This window comes from Hyperolius riggenbachi, chromosome 1 (genome assembly GCF_040937935.1).
Source record: "Hyperolius riggenbachi isolate aHypRig1 chromosome 1, aHypRig1.pri, whole genome shotgun sequence".
Classification (NCBI taxonomy): Eukaryota; Metazoa; Chordata; class Amphibia; order Anura; family Hyperoliidae; genus Hyperolius; species Hyperolius riggenbachi.
Window position 1 is genome coordinate 630,426,639 of NC_090646.1, and position 24,242 is coordinate 630,450,880.

General features: G+C 46.7%; 1 protein-coding gene across 1 annotated transcript in view; it reads right to left on the reverse strand.

Annotated features, from left to right (window-relative positions):
- Positions 1–24,242, reverse strand: part of DDX4 (DEAD-box helicase 4) — a 114,305-nt gene that overhangs the window by 80,404 nt on the left and 9,659 nt on the right. Inside the window, exons 2-4 of the mRNA XM_068251234.1 lie at positions 9,409–9,514; positions 8,052–8,088; positions 4,058–4,111 (exon numbers count right to left, since the gene is read on the reverse strand). Of these exons, the coding sequence (XP_068107335.1) occupies positions 4,058–4,111; positions 8,052–8,088; positions 9,409–9,480 (163 nt within the window). The 5' untranslated portion in view covers positions 9,481–9,514. The remainder of the gene's footprint in view (positions 1–4,057; positions 4,112–8,051; positions 8,089–9,408; positions 9,515–24,242) is intronic.

Consider the following 24,242-nt stretch of genomic DNA (forward strand, 5'->3'; position numbering starts at 1 on the left):
GGTGTGAAAATAACTACAGAGGAAGTAAATTAACTACAGAGGAGGTAACTTAAGGAATGAAGAGATAAGATAAATCTTACTGTGTGGAGGTAAGTTTTCTCTTGCCTTATCTCCAGCATGATCTTAGTGAATTGAGGCCATTGTCACAAATCGCGGCTTTTATAACAGCCTCTGTTGCATCGTCCTTTTTACCGGCTTCGCTATTGAGCAGCTGTATTTGGCTTGCCTGTATAGGGGGTGTCACAAATCACAGGGTCTTTTCTCTCTTATCCGCCACCACAGCAGGATTACGGACATTTAAAACGGCAGGGGTACAGAGTAGGGTTAAACCACAATTTTCTCCCCAAGCTCTTTTAGCTGGTTGCTGCATCCGGCTAATTTTGGTAAGCACCTGGCTATCATCGGCTCTTCTCATCCTCCTCTGCTGTAAGCAGAGTTGCACCGGGCTCTGCATTGCCCCCTCGCACCCCGCCCAGCTACTTTTTCATGCCACCCAGCTGGAAAAAAAATTCTGGGGAGAACACAACCACATGTAGAGGTAAATTATTCTAGGATAACTGCACACTGAAATTTAAAGCGGAAGTGAAGAACGTAATAAAACAAAGTGTTTCACTTACCTGGGGCTTCTGCCAGCCCCCGTACAGCCTTCCTGCCCCACACCGGTCCTCCACAATCCTCCATTCTCCTGCTGCCAGCTAGTTTTGTTACCGTTGACTGCACCTGAGCTCCCCGAGCCAAGCATATCTTTTTTTCAACGTTCCAGCCCGCCAATAGCATCCTGCGCTAACAGCGACGGGCGGTATTGCAGGCTGGAATGCGGAGAAAGAACGGAGGATCATGGAGGACGGCACAGGACAGGAAGGCTGCACGGAGCTGGCAGAAGACCCAAATAAGTGAAACACTTATTACGTTCTTCAGTTTCACTTTAAGGTGAAATGTATGTTCCCTACTAATTTAACATGATCCAGGAATCCTGATCGGTCACTCTAAATATTGATTAAAATACTTTTATGTTTAAAAAGGAGTAAATTGAAGTAACCCTAATGCTTTTTGATACAACATCACTCAGTGATATCCGTGAATAGTTATCTACTTTTTTTCATGACAGACGTCCTTTAAAACATTAAATAATCTAATTAACCATAAACAGATACCCTCGGTTATGCTTAGCCTTGATGCAGAGAAGGCTTTTGACCGTTTGAGCTGGCCTTTTCTGTACCAATGTCTCTCTCAAATGGGATTTTCTGGAATTTTTTTTAATGTGATATTCAAGCTGTACTGCTCCCCAAAAGTGGCTCTAAAAATACCCTATTCGAACCCACATGACTATTTTTCTATTTCAAACGGCACTCGTCAGGGTTGCCCCCTTGTCCCCTTTATTATTCGCGCTATCTATTGAACCCTTGGCTGCTAGGATAAGGGGCAACCCTGATATAACAGGTATAGATCATGGGGACTCTACTTATAAACTATCATTGTTTGCAGACGATGTCCTCCTGACATTGTCCAAGCCCTTGCTCTCTTTACCAATATTACAGAAGGAATTACAGGAGTATGGTCACAATTCAAACTATAAAATTAATAATTCAAAATCAGAAATTTTACTCTTTTATATGTCCTCCTTGGAAACCACCTCATTAAAAGATAGATATGCCTATAAGATCCAATCAAATTCATTAAAGAGAATCTATACTCTGAAATTCTTACAATAAAAAGCATACCATTCTATTCATTATGTGCTCCTGGTCCCCTCTGTGCTGTTTCTGCCATTCTCTGCTGCAAACCTGGCTTGTAATTGCCAGTTTTAGGCAGTGTTTACAAACAAACTAACCAGCTTCTAATAGGCTCAGCTAAGCAGAGTGTGTTAGTCACACAGAGCCTGCAGGGGGTGTGTACAGCTTCTAGCTAATCACAAGCAGCCCTGCACATTCCAGTCTGACTGCCTCAGCCTGACTGTGCCGACTATAGAGAGAAGATTAGATCATATAACAGAGATAACACAGCTACTGTGCAATTAGGAAAAGCTGCAGTAAGCCAGACCACATTAGAAAAGGCATAGGAACTTATAGCATAGAAGAAATAAAGATAAACAATTTGTTACAGAGTCTCTTTAAGATATCTAGGGGTTCTTATTCCCCGAAACACCAAGGAGGCAGTACAGCTGAACATTACTCCAACAATTCAGAAAATCAGTAGGGATCTTTTGAAATGGGATTCATACTCCATTTCATGGATAGGTCGAATGACATCATTCAAAATGAATTCTCTGCCTAAATTGGTTTATTTAATGTCTGTTATGCCCTTATGGATTCCACGTTCTTCTTTTTTACCTCTACAGAAGAAGCTTTTTCATTTTATCTGGAACCATAGACCACCAAGGATAGCTAGAGGCACTCTTATGCTTCAAAGGCAGTTTGGAGGTCTGTCGGTCCCAAATATCTACAATTATTATATAGCTTGTCAGCTTAGACAGATGTTAGCATGGGGATCTAAGGCCCCGCATGCCCCTTGGGCCAAACTAGAATTTCAACAATTTTTACCATGGCATCCTAGTTCGGCTCTATTAAACACAAACTGCACTGTACTTTCTGGCACTAAAATATTTACCTCAATCACAAGCTCTGGAATCGTCTACACAGATCAATAACTTTATTTCCTAAAAATACAAGTCTTCAACCGTTGTTTGGAAACCCACAATTTTTACCTGGAATTCCAGAGTACTCCTTCTCACACTGGAAAGCTAATCAAGTACTCTGGATTGAGGATGTTCTGGACCCGTTCACCAAACGCCTGGCTACATTTCAAGCTCTGAAAGAACGAATGAATCTGACGGATTCAGACTTTCTGCAATACCTTCAAATTCGAAGCTTTCTTTATTCAATTTCTCCAACATTAACTTTTCCCACAAAATCGGATTTTGATCGAATTTGGGAGATGGGCCCCACTTCAAAAGGAATCATTTCACAGCTCTATACTTGGCTCAATAACCCTACTAAGGACTCTCTGGACTTCCAATTACAATATATGAGGTATTGGGACACTGTTTGCAATACAACCACTACTTTAAAACAGTGGGAAAAGATCTGGTCTAATATTGCTAAAACCTCGCTATGTGTTACAACGAAAGAAAATATTTATAAAATATTAATGTTATGGTACAGAACTCCTAAACGTTTACATAAATATTATCCTACAGTTTCTCCACTATGTTGGCGCGGGTGTGGCCAAATTGGTACAATGTATCATGTATACTGGGATTGCCCAAAAATACAGGAATACTGGTCTATGATTATAGATACTATTCACTCTCAGATTGATATTGAGATCCCCCGAGATCCTTGGATATGTGCTTTGGGAAAACCAATTCCAAAAATTAGAGCACATAGCCAAAGATTGATTAATCATTACTTGACAGCTGCTAGGTGTTTAATTGCTCTGCACTGGAAAAGCTCTAGCTGCCCTACCAAACAGGAATTCTTGGCTAGAGTGTCCTATGTTTATAAAATGGAATATCTCTCAGCCCAATTGTCGGATACTATTCATAGGTTTAATCCCCATTATTTGTAGGTTGAGCATGGCTAATTGAGAACTAATTTTGGGCCTACTGGACCCCAGGTTTGCTCGGTTTCTATAATCTCCTAATTTAAGATTCAGCCCAGACACTCGTCTCTTCTTTTTCCTATCCTTCTATCCTCTCCTTCTTTCCCTTCTTTTTTCTCCCACCTTGGGGGCATCTCTCTTAAATAATATTTAAAAAATCTCTTGAGGAGTTATCTGGTAATTTTTTATACCCCAGGACTATCCACATGTAGACTGGTTGTTTGTTTGGGAGTTGGTAAACTCCCACAACCAGGCCTCTCTGATAATGTTATATAGACACTGTGATATTGGATACCCTGGTACGCACCTGCATTATGTTTTATAACTGTTTTATCTGATAATGAGTGTATACATCATTCAATGGCTTTATTACTTTGCAGTACATTCTGTTACAAGCTTTTACTTCTCAATAAAAATTTGAATAAAAAAAAAAAAAACATTAAATAATGCACTATACCTCTTCTACTGCCAAAGTCGGATGATCCAAAGTTTTCATTGACGTCTGTGTTCGCTAAAAACAGACAACAGGACTCTCAAAAGGATAAAATAGCATAGCATTTAATTCATAGCAAGTCTTACTACAATATTTTATCTTTCAGACTAGGATAATATGTGAAAACATGCCAGAGCTCACTTAAACATGCGTAGAAAAGAAAATGTGTCCCGCAAGCCATGTGCCTCTTCGATTGAGCGCCCGCTGGCCGGGAGCATTCTGCGCATGCGTAGTAATATTTTCGCTTAATGCGCAAGTGCAGAATGCTCCATTCAACGGGAACCTCGATGGAGGAAATGAGGTAAGTAACCACGCACATGCAGTGCACGGAAGGTGACAACAGGGGAATCTATCAGTGTGGGATGATGGAGAGAGACCAGGAAGAAGCCCCAGGTAAGTAACTGGGCAATTTTTTCTTCAGTTAAAGCTTCCTATAAATCTGAATGAAGCTGTTTTGCAAATAAATTCTACATTGATTAGAAAGGAATATAAATCATTGCCACCCCCTCGATTATTAGCCAGGAGTAAGTACCTGTTGGAGCTTGCAGTTCCTCATTTCTGAAGCGCGGAAAGTGGAATTTTTTTTTTTTAAGTAAAATCGATATAAGGAGCAATTGCATTTTTCAAGCAGAAGTGAGCTCAAAATAGATCACCTCAGATGAATATACAGTAAAGTATTTAACGTGGTGCCGGGCTTCGGATACAGAAGAAAGTGATACCGGTATAGTACATTTATTGCAAGGGTGACCTTTATGTTCATGTATAAAGTTTAAGCCCAATTTAATGAACTTGTGGCATTAATAAAATCATTGCTGTGAGGTTACCCCCGTGCCTTGGGGACACCAGGCTCAAACACTCTGCTATCCACACTGGTAGGTTATGAAGCAGATCAACAGGGGCTTGCAGTGGTAACCATAGTGTTTCAGGAGGGTACCGGACCTGCTTTCTGGATGTTTTATGACACATCAATACAACATAACCTTGTTAAAATAAGATTTGCACCACATATGTGATGAGTAGTGATACCAGAGCCCTCCGTGCAATGCTTTAATACTCTATGATATGCACATGGGTGATGAATGATGAGCCCCACATGTGATGTGTAGTGGTACCAGTGCCCCCTTGTGCGATGCTGTGGTAGTACAGTACTCGCTCTATGATATTGCACATATGTGATGTGTAGTGGTACCAGTGCCCCCCTGTGCGATGCTGTGGTAGTACAGTACTCGCTCTATGATATGCACATGTGTGATGTGTAGTGGTACCAGTGCCCCCCCTGTGCGATGCTGTGGTAGTACAGTACTCGCTCTATGATATGCACATATGTGATGTGTAGTGGTACCAGTGCCCCCCTGTGCGATGCTGTGGTAGTACAGTACTCGCTCTATGATATGCACATATGTGATGTGTAGTGGTACCAGTGCCCCCCCCGTGCGATGCTGTGGTAGTACAGTACTCGCTCTATGATATTGCACATATGTGATGTGTAGTGGTACCAGTGCCCCCCTGTGCGATGCTGTGGTAGTACAGTACTCGCTCTATGATATGCACATGTGTGATGTGTAGTGGTACCAGTGCCCCCCCTGTGCGATGCTGTGGTAGTACAGTACTCGCTCTATGATATGCACATATGTGATGTGTAGTGGTACCAGTGCCCCCCTGTGCGATGCTGTGGTAGTACAGTACTCGCTCTATGATATGCACATATGTGATGAGTAGTGGTACCATTGCCCCCCTGTGCGATGCTGTGGTAGTACAGTACTCGCTCTATGATATGCACATATGTGATGTGTAGTGGTACCAGTGCCCCCCTGTGCGATGCTGTGGTAGTACAGTACTCGCTCTATGATATGCACATATGTGATGTGTAGTGGTACCAGTGCGATGCTGTGGTAGTACAGTACTCGCTCTATGATATGCACATGTGTAGTGGTACCAGTGCCCCCCTGTGGGATGCTGTGGTAGTACAGTACTCGCTCTATGATATGCACATATGTGATGTGTAGTGGTACCAGTGCCCCCCCTGTGCAATGCTGTGGTAGTACAGTACTCGCTCTATGATATGCACATGGGTGATGTGTAGTGGTACCAGTGCCCCCCTGTGGGATGCTGTGGTAGTACAGTACTCGCTCTATGATATGCACATATGTGATGTGTAGTGGTACCAGTGCCCCCCTGTGCAATGCTGTGGTAGTACAGTACTCGCTCTATGATATGCACATGGGTGATGTGTAGTGGTACCAGTGCCCCCCTGTGCGATGCTCTGGTAGTACAGTACTCGCTCTATGATATGCACATGTGATGTGTAGTGGTACCAGTGCCCCCCTGTGCGATGCTGTGCTAGTACAGTACTCGCTCTATGATATGCACATGTGTGATGTGTAGTGGTACCAGTGCCCCCCCTGTGCAATGCTGTGGTAGTACAGTACTCGCTCTATGATATGCACATGTGTGATGTGTAGTGGTACCAGTGCCCCCCTGTGCGATGCTGTGGTAGTACAGTACTCGCTCTATGATATGCACATATGTGATGTGTAGTGGTACCAGTGCCCCCCCCGTGCGATGCTGTCGTAGTACAGTACTCGCTCTATGATATGCACATATGTGATGTGTAGTGGTACCAGTGCCCCCCTGTGCGATGCTGTGGTAGTACAGTACTCGCTCTATGATATGCACATGTGATGTGTAGTGGTACCAGTGCCCCCCTGTGCGATGCTGTGGTAGTACAGTACTCGCTCTATGATATGCACATATGTGATGTGTAGTGGTACCAGTGCCCCCCTGTGCGATGCTGTGGTAGTACAGTACTCGCTCTATGATATGCACATATGTGATGTGTAGTGGTACCAGTGCCCCCCTGTGCGATGCTGTGGTAGTACAGTACTCGCTCTATGATATGCACATGTGATGTGTAGTGGTACCAGTGCCCCCCCTGTGCAATGCTGTGGTAGTACAGTACTCGCTCTATGATATGCACATGTGATGTGTAGTGGTACCAGTGCCCCCCCGTGCGATGCTGTCGTAGTACAGTACTCGCTCTATGATATGCACATATGTGATGTGTAGTGGTACCAGTGCCCCCCTGTGCGATGCTGTGGTAGTACAGTACTCGCTCTATGATATGCACATATGTGATGTGTAGTGGTACCAGTGCCCCCCCGTGCGATGCTGTCGTAGTACAGTACTCGCTCTATGATATGCACATATGTGATGTGTAGTGGTACCAGTGCCCCCCTGTGCGATGCTGTGGTAGTACAGTACTCGCTCTATGATATGCACATGTGATGTGTAGTGGTACCAGTGCCCCCCTGTGCGATGCTGTGGTAGTACAGTACTCGCTCTATGATATGCACATATGTGATGTGTAGTGGTACCAGTGCCCCCCCGTGCGATGCTGTCGTAGTACAGTACTCGCTCTATGATATGCACATATGTGATGTGTAGTGGTACCAGTGCCCCCCTGTGCGATGCTGTGGTAGTACAGTACTCGCTCTATGATATGCACATGTGATGTGTAGTGGTACCAGTGCCCCCCTGTGCGATGCTGTGGTAGTACAGTACTCGCTCTATGATATGCACATATGTGATGTGTAGTGGTACCAGTGCCCCCCTGTGCGATGCTGTGCTAGTACAGTACTCGCTCTATGATATGCACATGTGTGATGTGTAGTGGTACCAGTGCCCCCTTGTGCGATGCTGTGGTAGTACAGTACTCGCTCTATGATATGCACATGTGTGATGTGTAGTGGTACCAGTGCCCCCCTGTGCGATGCTGTGGTAGTACAGTACTCGCTCTATGATATGCACATGTGTGATGTGTAGTGGTACCAGTGCCCCCCTGTGCGATGCTGTAGTACTCTATGATATGCACATGGGTGATGAATGATGCGCACAATAGAGGAATACATTTCAAAATCAATTTCTTTTAGCCAAGACAGCATTTTAAGCATTAACTTACATGAAAAAGAATTCCATTTATTGTTCTGGACCGGCTCCTTATGAAGAAAAATAAAAATTAGCAAAGAAAATATGCAGACCAGTCGTGAGGTTAACAAGTTCCATCATATTCCCAAAAATGGTTTTGCATATTTTAGGCGCTGCATCACCACACAAGAGCATCGTCATGAAGTGAATAGGATTTCTATCACCTTGAATTAGCTATTGGAAGAGCCTAAAAACCAGGAGCTAATTAGACAATCCAGTAGCTACTGAGGGACCGGTTCAGACCGTTGTCTTCCTGCGTCCCGTTCTGTAGAGTCTCATTCAGGGGCTTGCGCGGGCTTTTGGCGGCATCCCGACACGATCGGCAATTTTCATCCCCACAGGGAGACTAAGATGCGGTGGTCAATCGACCCTAAAGCGGCTTCCAGGGTCGTTTGGGACGGGGCAAATCAGAATTGGATAAATGGTGAACAGCTGATATAAATGCTACCATTCACATGAATGGGAGCGTTGTATCAGACTCCCACGGTAATCGCCGCCAAGTGTCCATGTGAACCGGCCCTAAAGTCTAATACTTTTTTTATTTTCTGACTGGGATTGCTAAAAGTCTTCCAGCGCCAAAAACTGATGCCACCTGCCTTAGACAACAGCGAACTCCTCCACCAATCACATGAAGAAGTCAGAGAAAGCACCAGCTAATCTACCCTTATGAACACAAGACCAATCACCTGACTATCCACCGGCTCCCTCTGTTGCTGAGGGTCTAACCCCTGTCTGACTGGCAATGCAGCTCCAGTTCAGTTTTGCTGATTGCTATTGTACAGTAAAGCATTTACTCTTCCTGTGTGTCTTTCTGAAAGGATTTTTAAGAAATAGTTTGGCCGCCCATAAAGCTTCTGTGCATGTACAGGAATCTGGCTGTCTGCAAGCACAGCACTAGCCAGATGTGAGTGCGCTCTTCTGCAGCTGACCCACTGGCGAGCTTCACGGGTGGCCAGCAGGGAGTACTGGAGCTGCGGCGTGGGACTCAGAAGACATCAAGTTGCTGGGAGAAGCCCCAAGGAAAAAAATGAATGGACAGCTATCGGCACAAATGCCTACAGTCATGTATGCAAATGTCGTGCGTCGTTCTTGATTTTTCTTGTCTGCCCAGCATTTAGGCAATCCTGAAAGCAAAACGTTGCCTCCAGGATCATTTACTGCCGTGCTTTCATGTCCCCCTACAAGGATCAAAAACAATCGCCGGGAGACTCCGTGGAAAGCTGCCAAATGCTTTCCTAAGCACTTTCAGAAAAGCATTTGAAACAAGACACCCATCTGCACCAACCAGCCCGTAACTAAACAGAGAATATTTAATTAAGCACAAGTCATACCACGCTGCTATACTGCTGACCACCACCAGCTGGTGCATTATCAAGTTCGGACTCCCAATCTTCATCAGCCATTGTGTGTTTTTAGCGATCTGGTCTCTCAAACGTGCTGTAAAACAAAACATATTTATTACTGTGCAGAATAAAGTCATTTTCCATTTAGGCCAGCCATATACAACTAAATGATTTTTAGCAGACTACTGCATATCATCATCAGCGTGCTTAATATAGTGCCTCAGGTCTAGTTCACATGAGCCAAGCAACAACATTCCTTGTCTTGGACATATAACCCAATGAGAGCGTTCACACAGCTGGATGTAGTACAGGTCAACTTGGCAAAGCAGAAATACTGTATGCAAAGCTCAATGGCAAAATTTTATCAAAACAGGAGAACCCTATGAATGTCTGACACCTGCAAAGTCGGCTTAGCTGTCATTGTTATGAAGCATAATTTTGCCCACTACATGGTGATCTGCATTAGGGAAAAAGGATCCACAAAGTTTGTAAGGTTAGTGTGAAAGCAGAGAAGTTAGGCAAACTAGAGTTTGCAAAAACGACAGGAGCCGGGCATCTAACGAGCAATAATACTTGCAGCTAGCATTTCACTTCTGAAAACTTGAGGAAATCTGTAATGTAAGAAACACCCCCTGGGGGATACTTATCTGAAGAGGGGGAAGCCTCTGGATCCTAGCAAGGCGTTGTCCATCCTCTTTAGCCTCCGGGATCCATCGCTGACAGCTCCCAAACTCCACGCACAGCAATATTTACCTTTTGTGCTCCAGCGCAGTAGCAGCTTTCTGATTGGGCTCTGGCGGAAACAGAGCCCCATTGGGTCCGATCTACTGGGCAGGCACAGTAGAGCAGACCCGATTGGGCGCGGCAATTTCCACCGGGGCCCGATCAGAAATTCTACTGCGTTGGAGCCCTGAGGGTAAATATTGCAGTGTGCTGCTGCGCCTGCGCAGTTCTTGTCGGAATTTTCGGAGGAGTCAACTTGGGATCCCGGAGGCAAAAAAAAAGGTTGGGGAAGCCTCATTAGGATCCTGAGGCTTTCCCCTACCGAGGTAAGTACCCCATTAGGGGCTGGTTTTTTTTGTTACAGACGTGCTTTATTGGAAGAGACTCCTAAAAATTATTTTGTCTCCTCCAGTAGACACCCAGGCCCCTAAATTTATAATGAATCTAACGCTAGTACTAACCACTTCGCCGCCCGGGTACAGTATATCTACGCTCCTTTGGACTTCAGTTCCCCGCCCGGAGCGTAGATATACGCACCCCCCACCGCTGCCCGCGCTCCCGCCCCCATCGTGCATGCCGCCACCCGCTCGCCCGGAGATCAATGATCGGGAAAATCCATTCCCGTTCGTTGATCTCTGCCCCCGCAATGCTCGGCATGCTTCTATGAGAAGCAGCGCGACCATTGTGAAAAAAATCAAGTTTCCCAGCCTCCCTTCCTGCAAGCGTCCTTCCGACGCTTGCAGGACGCCTGAAAAAAAAAAATGTGGCCATCTTGTGGCCAAAAAGTAATGCTACACAAACAATTTTTTCACATACAAATACATTATTTTCACTATTCATTTTAACGCATTAACTCCCACACTCCCCTATTGTTACCAATATTTTTTTTTATAATAAAATAAATTAAAAAATTACAATAGCAGGGCGGTGGGTTGGTGTTCGGAAGATAAACAAATTAATAAAAAAATAGCTGTATTAAGAAGAAAAAAACAAATAGCAGCAGCCATCAGAGCCCACCAACAAAAAGCTCTGTTGGTGGGCAGAAAGGAGGGGTGAATCACTTGTGCTTTGCGCGGCCCTGCAGCGAGCCCTTAACCTCCCTAGCTTTCTGGACGAGCTGACGCTAGAGGGCACCGCTCAGGCCCCGCTATTTTTTTTTTCAAACACGCAGCTAGCACTTTGCTAGCTGCGTGTTTTCCCCGATCGCCGCTGATCCACTGCTACCCGACGCGAAAGAGCCCCCCCCGGCCAATCACCGGCAGGCTGCGCTTCGGGGTGGATCGGGAGTCCCAGTGACGTCACGACGTTCGTTGCCATGGCGATGGGGAAGCCCTAAAGGAAATCCCGTTCAGAACGGGATTTCCTTATGGGCGTGATCGCTGGCGGCGATCAGAAGGGTGGGAGGGAGAGAGGAGGAAGGGGAGAATCATGTAGCTAGCGCTAGGCTAACTACATAAGAAAAAAAAAACGGGCAAAAAAACCCTCCCGCGGCCGTGGGAATTGAAACACCCAGCAGGTTAAAGATGCAGTCAGGGGTGTGTCGGTGTAAAGCCCGTGGTCCTTAAGTGGTTAAGAAGATCATACACATTGAATTTCCCATTTTATTCCCAGCAGGTTTGGTCAATTTTTACAGAGCCACATCAACACATAGGAAACCACATGTACTCAATTTAAACTTACTTTCCTAGTGGTTCTGGATCACCATGAGCTTCTTGGGTATTTTGTTGTACTAGTCCAAGTCCCTATCCCTTAGTGACAATCCCTGCCATGCACTGATGAGGACCAGAAAGTCTGCATGTTGGGTTGATGCGGCACTATACAAGTATAAGCTATAGGCTTGCTATACACCAGTGGGGTTCTGGATGTAAGCCTAGCTTCATGGGCATAGAGAATTTGCATTTCCAGGAGTGAGGCATCATGGGAAACCACAGTTGCTCACTTAAAGGAGTTATCAGGGAAAATAGCTAAAATGAGCTCTACTCACCTAGGGCTTTCTCCAGCCCCTTACAGCCGACTGTCCCACACCGAACGCTCCTCTCCCCGCCGCTCTCCCGGTCTCCGTATTCCGGCCGACCGCCAGGGCGGCCTTACTGCGGCTGCGCGAAGCGCCGCTGCCAATCATGGCCATGTGGGCCGCGGCGAACTGTGCAGGCGCACGTGGCCATGATTGACAGCGGCGCTTTGCGCAGCAAAGCCGACCCCGCGGTCGGCCTGAATACGGAAACCGCGAATGCGGCGGGGAGCGGAGTGGGACAGTCGGCTGCAGGGGGCTGGAGAAAGCCCCAGGTGAGTATAGCTCATTTTAGCCATTTTCCCTGATAACTCCTTTAAAACTGAATCATCGCAAACACTGTTTTAAGAAGGCAAATTACACTGATCAGAGGGAAAAGGGAGGACCCTGCGATTTATGACACAAACAAAGCTGCTATTTAGGCTACAGCAACAAAGCAGTCACAGTTCTTTTTAAATCAGAAATACATACAGTATCTGATTGAGACTGTATATCAGGTGTACACAACAGTGTTCTCCCCAGAATTTTTTTCCAGCCAGGTGGCATGAAATAGTAGCTGGGTGGCATGAAAAATTAGCCGGGTGGGGCGAGTTGAAAATGCAGGGCAACTGTGCTTACAGCGTAGGAATAGGTGAGGAGGTGAGCCGATGACAGCCGGGTGGTCACAAAATCTAGCCGGGTGGAGCACCCGGCTAAAAGAGCCTGGGGAGAACACTGCACAGGAATAATATAATACATTTGCTGAAAGAAAGCCTGATATTTAGTTGCCACTAGTAGAGATGGTTAATGAGATGCAAATAATTCTGCGTTGATGTAGGTTTATACCAAATTTTGTGTGCAAATTTATGCACACCCTTTGCTAATGAGAGGGGTCTAACACCTGTAAACCTAGTTCATATTGTGCATGAAGAATGTGTAATAGAGGTCATTCTCCTGCAGAGTACCTGCACATCACTCTTACATGTACACACAGTTAAATGGCCTGGGGCCCGATCCATATTCTTGGTTACTATCTGCACACTCTACAAGTACTCTTAGGGCCGGTTCACACGGAAATCTGCAGTTTTTTTTCGTTTAAATGACGCGTTTTAACCGCTCGTAATAGGTTTCTATGAGAGAGTTTATGTTATCGTCTGTCAGCGGTTTTGGTTTTTTTTTCAGCGTCGGGGTTGATGGCGTTCTTTCGGACGCCTCATGCGACTTCTATTGATGGCTGCGTTTGACAAACGTCAGCGGTAAACACGTACTATCGCCGTCTAAAGCGTGCAAACTGTTGTGTTGAAGGTTGTAGGCGTCCTGGAGGTATGCAGTTGACAGGAAATAGACCAGAATTTATAGGGAAGGGTGTTGACAGGAAATGGACCATAATCCTCTAGTGAGAAGGACACATAAGGACGGAGAGATGGCGCAGGTGTCTGCAATTCATGGGGAAAACTACCAGAGCTTAAAGACAATGTCTATATTACTCGGGAGTACAGGAAGTGCAAACCTACGACGAAATTCCACTTCCAGGTACAGTATAGTTCTGCCCCTTTATGACTACTTCCTCTTTAACAGGCGTTTAACTATCAAACGCTGTTGAACGCGAACGCTCACTCGAACGCTGACAACCGCAGGCAAACAGTTTTGTCAGCCGCTGTTCAAACGACATGATGATTTATGTCGTTCGGCGTTCAGCGGTTGAACGTTTATAGACGCGGACGCAGCACAGACGTTCGTGTAAACCAGCCCTAACCAAGGACCAAGTTTGATTTCTATTTAACAGCTACTCTTCAAGTATACACAAAGTTTAGTTAAAATGCATCTCTGCTGTACATAAAAAAACAGGAAAAGTTTAAACATTTCTGTTTAGATTCAGTGGAAGCTCATATGAACTGGGTTCAGGTGCATCGATCTGTCCCCTTGCAGAAAATGGCCCTGGCCTTTTCTATAGCAGATAAAGAAAATGTAGAGGCTTTTTCTGCAAGGTTTTAGGGCTACATTGTGGATCCTGGCTGATATGGGGCTCCAGTGAATCTTATTAAACGACATGCTGGGACATTTACATTGCCAATGAAAGGCCATAATGGCTGAAAGGGTACAGTGTCCGTTTCCTTGCTAGGAGCTTTTTGTTGCCAAATGATGATGCCATCCTAATATAGTTTTAAAATACCTAAAATTTGGCATTGATGAAATGCCTTTAATGTTACATACTTTTCAATTAACAAGATTGTTATATGCAAAATAGAGGAGTCGGATGATTTTTGTACCAACTCCACAGCCCTGTAGGACAGCTGCTCACTAGAACTATGCTAATGCCAGCAGACGCATTGCCATTGCACACATGTAGTGATATGTGGAGGTCTGTCCTCCACTAGCCTGGTGAAAGCTGGCCTAAGTCACGGAGGAGGTTCTGTAATCAGCTACAATAGCAGGATTAAGGCCCATTCACACTTTTGCGCTTTACAAGCGATTTCAGCATCGCGGAAAATCGCTAGTGTTTTGAAAACTACTTGTACAATGAAAAGTATATGGAAGTGTTCTCATCTAAGCGATTTGCTGAAAAGCAGACGCGTGGTCTGAAGCATTTTCTGAGCGATTAGCGTTTCAATGTTAAAGGGAAGGTCCAAACAAAATAAAAAAAATGAGATTCACTTACCTGGGGCTTCTACCAGCCCCATGCAGCCATCCTGTGCCCTCGTAGTCACTCACTGCTGCTCCAGTCCCCCACTGGCAGCTTGCCGACCTCGGAGGTCGGCGGGACGCATTGCGTACATTTTTACGCATTCCCGCTAGTGCAGGAACATTAACACATACATTTTTACGCATTACCGGTTCTATGCGTAAAAATGTACGCATTGAACCAGTAATGCGTAAAAATGTATGCGTTTATGTTCCTGCACTAGCGGGAATGCGTAAAAATGTACGCAATGCAGCCCCCGACCTCCGAGGTCGGCAAGCTGCCAGCGTGAGACTGGAACAGCAGTGAGTGACTACGAGGGCACAGGATGGCTGTATGGGGCTGGTAGAAGCCCCAGGTAAGTGAAACTCATTTTTTTATTTTGCTTGAACCTTCCCTTTAAGTATAGGAGCACTGGTAAATCGCTCTGGAGTTTTTCCAGCGATTTTACCCATCAAACACCTCTCTTACCTGTGCAGATGTCATTTCCTGTTTATGGAAGACAGCTTATTGAACTAGAAATCGCAAAACACTAAGGGCTCTTTCACACTAGAGGCTGCGGTAGAAAAGGCTGAAAGTCAGCCTTTTGCTTAACGCCAATACATAGCGTTTTCAAAGCGTTTTGAAAGAGTTTTACAGCCCATATGAAAACGTCCTATTTTTTTCTTCTATAAAAATAAGTGAACAAGATAGCTGTAAAACGCTTTGAAAAGGCTTTGAAAACGCTTAAGTTGGCGTTTTCCATTGACTATCATTGAAACGCCAACAGCCAACTTCGGCTGTAAACAGCCCTGAAAAAGCTCCTGGGAGCATTGAAACGCAACGCTCCAAAACGCCGAGTTAGATGTGAAAGGTAAAATGAAAGTCTATGGACTTTCTTTTACCTAGCAAAACGCCAACTTCGGCCGTGGCGTTAAAACGCCGAAAAATCCCTCTGGTGTGAAAGGGCCCTAATCGCTGAAAAAGCCTTCTATACAGTGAACACTGGCATTGAGCCTTCCAATTCACCTGCCATTCTTGAGGCACTTGGCCATTTCAGGCAACTCAGTGGTGACTCTCAGAAGCAGAGGGGTATAACGTGTGACAGGAGCAGAGAGCCATTAGAAACAGCCAGTCACCTGTAAGTCCCGCTGTTCAGATGCTGATAGGATGAGATCGCTACTCTGGTGGAACAAGCTTTTCTACCCACAGGCAGCGGAGGAAAGAGCAGGAACAAAAGAGATTTCTCCCCTACAGCCCTTGAGACATTTAACCCTTTGAAGATGCAGAGAAGCAAGTGGGGAAATCACTAGGGATGATCGGAAAGGCCGATTTCCTATTCCGCATAAATTCGGGATTCCGTCAGAACAAATTTCCGTAACCGTTACATTGCGGCGGAATTTTGTATAATTCCACGTTCCGGCGGTACAATTTCAGTAATCTCATTTAAAACCTTGTAGGCCGTGGGACCTAGTGGCTGTTCCACCGGTCATTTTTTAATTTTTTTGGGGGGGAGCAAGAGTTGTCATAGGCCATGGGACCTAGAGGTGGTTCCACGGCAGTCCTTAAAAAATTATTTAGGAGCAGCAGGAGTTGTCGTGGGCCTTGGGACCTTGAGGTGGTTCCACGGCAGTCCTTAAAAAATTATTTAGGAGCAGCAGAAGTTGTCGTAGGTCAATTATTGTAGTCATCTTATTATTGTATATTGGACTCATTCTCTTATGAATCAGTGAGAGGGGCCTTGTAATTGTCACTGATCCATGACTCGTTCATTTTTATGAACGTTAGAATGTCCACATTGTCTGGACAGACGGGTCCTTTGGTCGGTGACCACCCCCCCCCCCCCTCCCCAGCACTAAATACTCGCTCCAGTGCATACCGAGTGAGTTCAGGCCAGGTATCCAGTTTTGTCCAATACTCCATGGGGTCATCATTACTCTCCATATTATCTGGAGCACTGGCCAACCCCAAGTAATCATTCACCATACGGGCCAGCTGCTGGCGGTGACCACATATCTGGCATTGGCTGGTAAAATTCCTTCAGCATACTCAGCAGGTTCACAGATTGGCTATTGGTGCTGCTGCTGGGAGTGGGACCACCAGACCTTTGCTGAGTATGATGAGGCTTGGTACCTTGGGCCCGGGATACAGGTGCAGGAAACGCATCTTCTACCCAACGAAGAAGGGCATTCCAGATCTGGCTCATCCTAGCGTCTGCTTGGGAGAGGGGTATGAACTGGCGCATTTTCCCCTTGCACCGGGATTTAAGATGGTGGCCAAGCACATGTCGAGCATTGATTTTAGAGTTTTAATTCGGGGGTCCTTACGGAGGCACTGGAGCATATGTGCAGCCATAGGGAAGAGATGTCTGCCATTTATCACTTCTTACTGGCTGTCAGACTCAGAACTGTAGTCATGATCCAGCTCCATATAATCTGAATCTTCTTCCCCGGACAATGGGCTCTTCCGCTTCCACAAGCTCTGCCTCCTCATCCAGGACTGGAGCATGCCCACTCACTCCCCCACTTGACTGACCACTGTTCAGTAGGGCTTCCTCCCCGTTCGAGCAGTTTATCAAGAGCCTTGTCCAGCATGAAGACAAGAGGGAGCACCTCTGATATGCTGCAGTGCTCCTCACTGACCACTTTTGTTGCCTGCTCAAACAGCTCCAACACTTTGCACACCGGTCTAATCAGCTGCCACTGGTCCCCAGTAATGTAGTCCAGTGGCCCTGTTCAGGTGGAAGATGTCTCAGACAGGTATAACCTGACCGCCATGCGCTGCTCCCACAACCTCTCCAGCATGTGGAGGGTGGACTTCCACCACGTCGGACAATCGGAAAAAAGCCTGTGCTGCGGCAGGCTATGGCACCGCTGCAGCAGTTTCATCAACGCGGTGGCAGTTGCGGAGTGACAGATGTGGGCTGACTTTTCGTGCTGAGGCCACAGCATCCTTCAACCCATCAAACGTTTTGCCTCTGCTCACCGATTTACGGCACACAGAACAGACTTCCCTGGATTCATCCGCTTCCAGAACAGTAAAATAATTTCATGCAGGGGACGTGCGTAGACGTCCAGCAGTGGTGCGACCTGTTCTAGCACCTCGATGCTCAGCATTAGACTGGTGGCGGGTACTGACAGATGGGAAAGCACTTGCAGGCTGCTGGCTAACCGTCTGCTCTTTTTCTACAAGCTGCTCACGCCTGCTAGTGCCTAAACCAACAGGTGGCAACCACGTTCGATCAGCTACCTAATCATCCAAAATATCCAGTTCAATAAGTGACTCTTCTGTACCCTCCACCTGGCCACCAAACACCTCTGTAGTTGAGTGGTGTTGGTGAGGATGATGTTGACACTGGATGAAGAAAACAGTGGCCATTTCTGTCACCACAGAACCCACCACTTTTTGGGAGCTTGGGCACATGGTCTCCTCCAATGCCTCATCCCAAACCTTCTGCACATCTCTCTCAGCAATGTAGGTGTGCTTTACTTCAGGAGCGGAGTACTGGGAGGAAACAACCTTGTCAAGAGAAGCAGCTGCGGTCGGGTTCTGGTCATGAGGAACCTGGCGGCCATTACTGGCGCTGCTGCAACTAGCTTCAAGTTACTCAGACTGGGTAGAGGGTTCCTGATCTGGCTCTGCAGCAACTACTACTAGCACACTACACTACAATCTATCACTCAAACTAACAATCTACTGTCACTCTCACAAATACACCTAGCTTACTACTACTAATATAGGTCACACTCTCACACAGAGTCTTTAAAAAGACTTTTGTTTTATATACAGTCTTTAAAAAGACTTGTTTTATGTTAAAACTACTATGGTCTGTCCCTCCTCTCTCGCCAACACCAGACTGAAACCCACAAGCTTCGTGACTGCACAGCTCTCATATAAAATGGGTGGGATAGCTGCTGATCGGTAGCTAGGGAGCTGGTTGCTAACGTAGGATTAGTTGGTTATTCTTAAGACTAATTGGTGCAGAAAGTCCGATTTTCATGCAGAAATCACTTATAAGCAGTCTAGGGTCGTCCTGATTGGCGTAAAAAAATTTGCATTCCGACGAAATTCCGCATAGCAATTCCGGAATTTCCGTTTAGCGCTATAGCAATTCCGTTACAATGCGACGGAACGGAATCACCAATTTCCGATCGGAATCGTGGAAACCGGAATTCCGCGGAATGCGGCGAGCATCCCTAGAAATCACCTAAGCATTGCATGTTTAACCTTTCTGAGCAGTATGCCCAACACTGTCAGGCAAGGAAGTTTTGCTAAAAGCGGTATGCCCGACAGTGTCAGGCATGCTGCTCAGGAGTTTTTAGGGCCCGTTTCCACTATTGCGGTGCGGAATCGCTGCATATCACCGCTGACAAAATCGCATGCGGATGCGATTCCGCATGCGTTTTTGCCGCGATTTCGCATAGGCAGGGTATATGCGATTTTAACCATGTCACTGCCTGTGTCAATTTACATTACTTTCAATGCGAAATCGCGGGAAAAACGCATGCAAAAAACGCATGAGATTTCCCTATTAAATACATTGCCTGCGATTCGCCTGCATTCCACACGCAGGCGAATTCTGCAGGGTCTATCGTGCAGAAAAATCCTGCACAGAAAAACGCAAATGAAAACTGACAAGTGGAAACAGTCCCATCCACTTGTATTGCTTATACGAATCCGCATGCGTTGTCTGCATGCGGATTCGCACTAGTGGAAACGGGCCCTTACAAGCCACAGGTGTCCCCCCAGGACAAATCTGCAAGGTGTACGCACTGCAGATGTTCGCTAGCAACAGGCTAGCTAGTATAGGTGCCCCCACCCCCCGAACGCACCCGATCCAGCCACTCCAGACCAAAGTCTCTATCCAGTGATTGCCTCAGACTCCCCATATAGCTCCAGTATTGTTATGGGGAGAATCAGTACTGCGCATGACGTCATGTATACTGCAGCCCCTACACCTAGCAGATTTATCCTGGGGGACTCCTGTACCTAGCTAGCCTATACTGGGGCACCTAGACCTGGCTACCTACCTAATTGCCCTTGACTGGAGACTGATCAGCTGTGTCCTGCATGCCATTCCCTGTGCTTTGCCTGCATAGCTGTGTCCTGGTGCTACTGCTGCCATTGTAACCTGCCATTCATCACTTTGCATCACTCACTGCACTCTAGCCATTTACACACTAGCAGCAGCAGGACACAGCTATGCAGGCAAAGCACAAGGAATGACATGCAGGACACAGCTGCAGAGCACAGGGGACCACAGCTGATCGGTCTCCAGTCGAGGGAAATCCGCTATCTGCACAAGGGAGAGAGCTCCAATGCATAGGGGACACTGCTGCAGGGCACAGGTAATGCACACGTTGTCTCCAGCACATGTCGTGTGCAAGAGGCAGAAAGGTAGGGATTACTTTTCTGTCATGGTAGTTTACTCTGACAGGGTAGCTTTTTCAGACTCCTTTTAATGCCAGATTTAGCTACTGGTAGCTCAATCTGACGCAGTAGCCTTTTCTGACAAAACAGTTGCTGCAAGGAGAACAGCATTTAACAAACATAACTCCACACTTCTACTGTTACCAAACAGGTTTTTGTCAATTGAAGGAGTTATCAGGGAAAAATAGGCAAAATGAGCTTTACTCACCTGGGGCTTTGTCCAGCCCCTTACAGCCGACTGTCCCACGCCGACCTCTCCGCTCCCCATCGCTGTCCCGGGCTCCGTATTCAGCCGCGGTCGGCCGTACTGCGGCTGCGCGAAGTGCCGCTGTCAATCGTGACCACGTGGGCCACGCTACTGCACCGTTCGCCCTGTCCCACGTGGCCATGATTGACAGTTGCGTTTTGCGCAGCCGCAGTAAGGCCGACACCGCGGTCGGCCTGAATACCGAGCACGGAGCCCGGGACAGCGGCGGGGAGCGGAGAGGTCGGCGTGGGACAGTCGGCTGTAAGGGGCTGGAGAAAGCCCCAGGTGAGTAAAGCTCATTTTGCCTATTTTCCCCTGATAACTCTTGAGGACCGCAGTGTTACACCTCCCCCCCCCTCCAAAGACCAGGCCATTTTTCATTAAATTGGCCACAGCAGCTTTAACCTCCTTAGCGGTAACCCCGTGTGTGTCACGGGGTAAGCCGCCGGAGGGTGCCGCTCAGGCCCTGCTGGGCCGATTTAAATAATTTTTTTTTTGCTGGACGCAGCTAGCACTTTGCTAGCTGCGCCAGCATCCCGATCGCCGCGCGCCCGATCACCGCTATCCGGTGCTTAGCGCGCCCCCCACTCCAGACCCCGTGCGCTGCCTGGCCAATCAGTGCCAGGCAGCGCCGAGGGTTGCATCTAGAGTCCCAATGACGTCCCGACGTCATCCCGCCCCGTCGCCATGGCGACGCCCTCCAGGAAATCCCGTTCTTTGAACGGGATTTCCTGATCGGAGATCGCCGAAGGCGATCGAAGCGGGGGGATGCCGCTGAGCAGCGGCTATCATGTAGCGAGCCCTCGGCTCGCTACATGATTTAAATTTTTTTTTTTTTTTTAAAAACTGCTGCGCTGCCCCCTGGCGGTATTTTTCATACCGCCAAGGGGGTTAAGGCCAAGCTGCAAGACTGCACACGACAGCACACAAGTGATTTCCCCACCACCAGAGCTCTGTCAGTGGGGTCTGATCGCCCCCCTAGATGTTTGTTAATTTTTGTCATTTTTTTTTTTTTTAGTAAAAAAAAAAGTGTTTTCCCCCACTATTGTAAACCCCCCTCTCTCCCCCGCCAGCCAATCCCCATGATCAGCTGTCATAGGCTTCAGCCTATGACAGCCGATCACCTCTGTGCCTCAGGAGGGAACAGCTGTGTCACACTGTTGTCCCCAGTACAACGCTGCTGCAGATCGCAGCGCTGTACGTGTAATTAGATGGCGATTTCGCCGTCTAACAGAAGGCGGTGCGGAGCTCCGCCCAAGCAGGAGATGCGCACGCAGCCTGTGCGCGATCTCCTGCAAAACAGAGCCCCAGAACTTTACACCGATTGGCGTTAGGCGGTCCTGGGGCTGCCGCCGCGGCCACGCCCCTCGGCTACAGGTTAAAGCCCTTTTTCGGTAATTTACCGAACTTCTACCACACCTGTAAACATTTTTATGAATTGGCAAACAAAAGTCTAAAATACCAAATGTGGTATTTTAATGACCTGATTTTTTTTTTATTATCGCACAGCCCTTTATGAATTGAAGCCCTTGGCAGAATCTACAGTGATGTGGAACATTCTCCATGATGAGACCAAAAACAACTTAAATCTAAGGTGTTGCAAAGGTGGCCACTAATGATCCAATTCGACAATCATTTATGAACAGTTATTCGTATAAATAATCAGAACATTTGAGACCATTTAACAAAAAAAAATAAAATCTAACCAATCCAATTGATCTGAAAATTGGATTGATTTCATTAATATGATCACACTGGTTAGGAGATTTTTGGCCGTTAGTGGTCCCTAACTATCAGTTTCTAATTAGGTACCGTATGTTCTACAACAAAACCTGTCAAGGCCCGCTAACAGTGCATGTTTTGTGGAAATCCACAGAGGGAGATAATCAGCTCTGCCGAGCCACTAATTACCTCACCTGCATGTTTGTGGTTTCCTGCAAAACATGTACTGTTGGTGGGCCTTTGAGGACAGGGTTGGGGAACTCTGTTTTACAGGATGCCAGTTCTTCCAGGATGCAATAACATTAAATACAAATCCTATGGCGTTTGGAATAAAGTTAGCCACAAATAACACAATAAAGATCGGATTTTATCACAATTCAATATTCTAAACAAAAAAGTAATAGAATTTCCTTTTTTTTTTAAATCAGGATTGGCTGAAAATTAAGTACAATTCTTCAGAAGATTAAAGGATACCCGAGGTGAAATGAGATAGATGTACATGGGTATGTACAGTGCCTAGCACACAAATAACTATGCTGTTTTTTTCTTTCTCTGCCTGAAAGAGTAAGGGCTGGTTCAGACGGACGTTCGGAGGCGTCGCGTTCGTTGGTGTCGCGGCAGCGATGCGTTCGGGCTTTCAGCAGCGTTCGGATGTGGTCGCATTTTTCCTTCCCCTAGGGGGACATTGCCCGTCGCGGTTAACCCGTCCCTGGAAGCTACATGTAGCTTCCAGGGGCTCCATGAACGTCAGAGAAAATCGGGACCCAAACGCCGCGTTTGTGTAAACGCGCGTGAAAGCTTGGTACAAACGTTCCCATTCACTTGAATGGGAGCGTTTAACGCCAAGCCCCGAACGCTGGCGGTAAACGCTCCGCAAGCGTCCGTCTGAACCAGCCCTTAAATATCAGGTACGTAAGTGGCTAACTCAGTCCTGCCTCAGTCAGGAAGTGACTACAATGTGAGCCTCACTAATGAGACAGCTATGAAAACTGCGCAGTCAGACTTGGCAGCCATCTTCAGTGGGGAAGCTGAGGACGACCCGAGGGATCGGGACCACCCCCCGGGCATTGCAATACAAATGCAGTGGAAATAAAGGGGGGATGCAGATGGCGTAACCTAAGGATCACAAAACGGAATAGGTATTTAACTTTTTTTACCTTCTTCGCCTCGTAAGTCCTTTAACATCCTTGCCCTAACTAAAACACCGCATCCCCGGCGCTGAACACTAAATCCCCCCAAACTCCGCAGCAAAAATCCACGACTTTCTTGGTCGTGGATTTTGCTGCTGCAGGCGGCAGAGCTTTCAGCTGCAGCTCTGCCTCCATGCGTGTCAATCCACACGCATCCCCGCCTCTCCCCCACCCCTCAGTAAAAAAAAAAGACAGGTGGGCAGAGGCGGCGATCCGGGCTGATAAGACTCGCTAAGAGGCAGAGCTGCAGTCAAAAGCTCTGCCTCTTCATGGAAGCGCTCCCCGCAATGTGCCCCGAGCAGTTTGGGGGGAATTAGTGTGCAGCTGCGGGGATGCAGCGTTTTAGTTAGGCCATTGATGTTAGAGATTTTTTTTTTTTTTTTTTTTTAAACCCGAATTTTATGAGACTTCAGTCTCTTTACTGTGCATATAAATTGTCCGCAACCTGGATAGTAGGAGCAGCCCGCTGACCAGGATTGGCTATTTTCAGTATATGTGACCCGGAGTAGCACCTGCGAAGACTGCGCATCACAGTAGGTAACGGCCCCCACCAGGCAGCATTACACACCGCAGGTTTCGTTACTCAAGTCACATATCAGACGCTCTCCGTCCCCAAACCCTGCGATCGACCATCATAATGCACAGCTAACGCGCTTGATAGACTAACAGAATGACATATTCGCCCTGCATGCAACAAAACATAACTCCACACTTCTACTGTTACCGACAGGTTTTTGTCAATTAAAGCACTTTTTTCTGTAATTTGCTGAACTTCTAGCGCACCTGTGAACATTTTTTATGAATTAGCAAACAAAATTCTAAAATACCAATTGCAGTATTTTAACGACCCGATTTTTTATC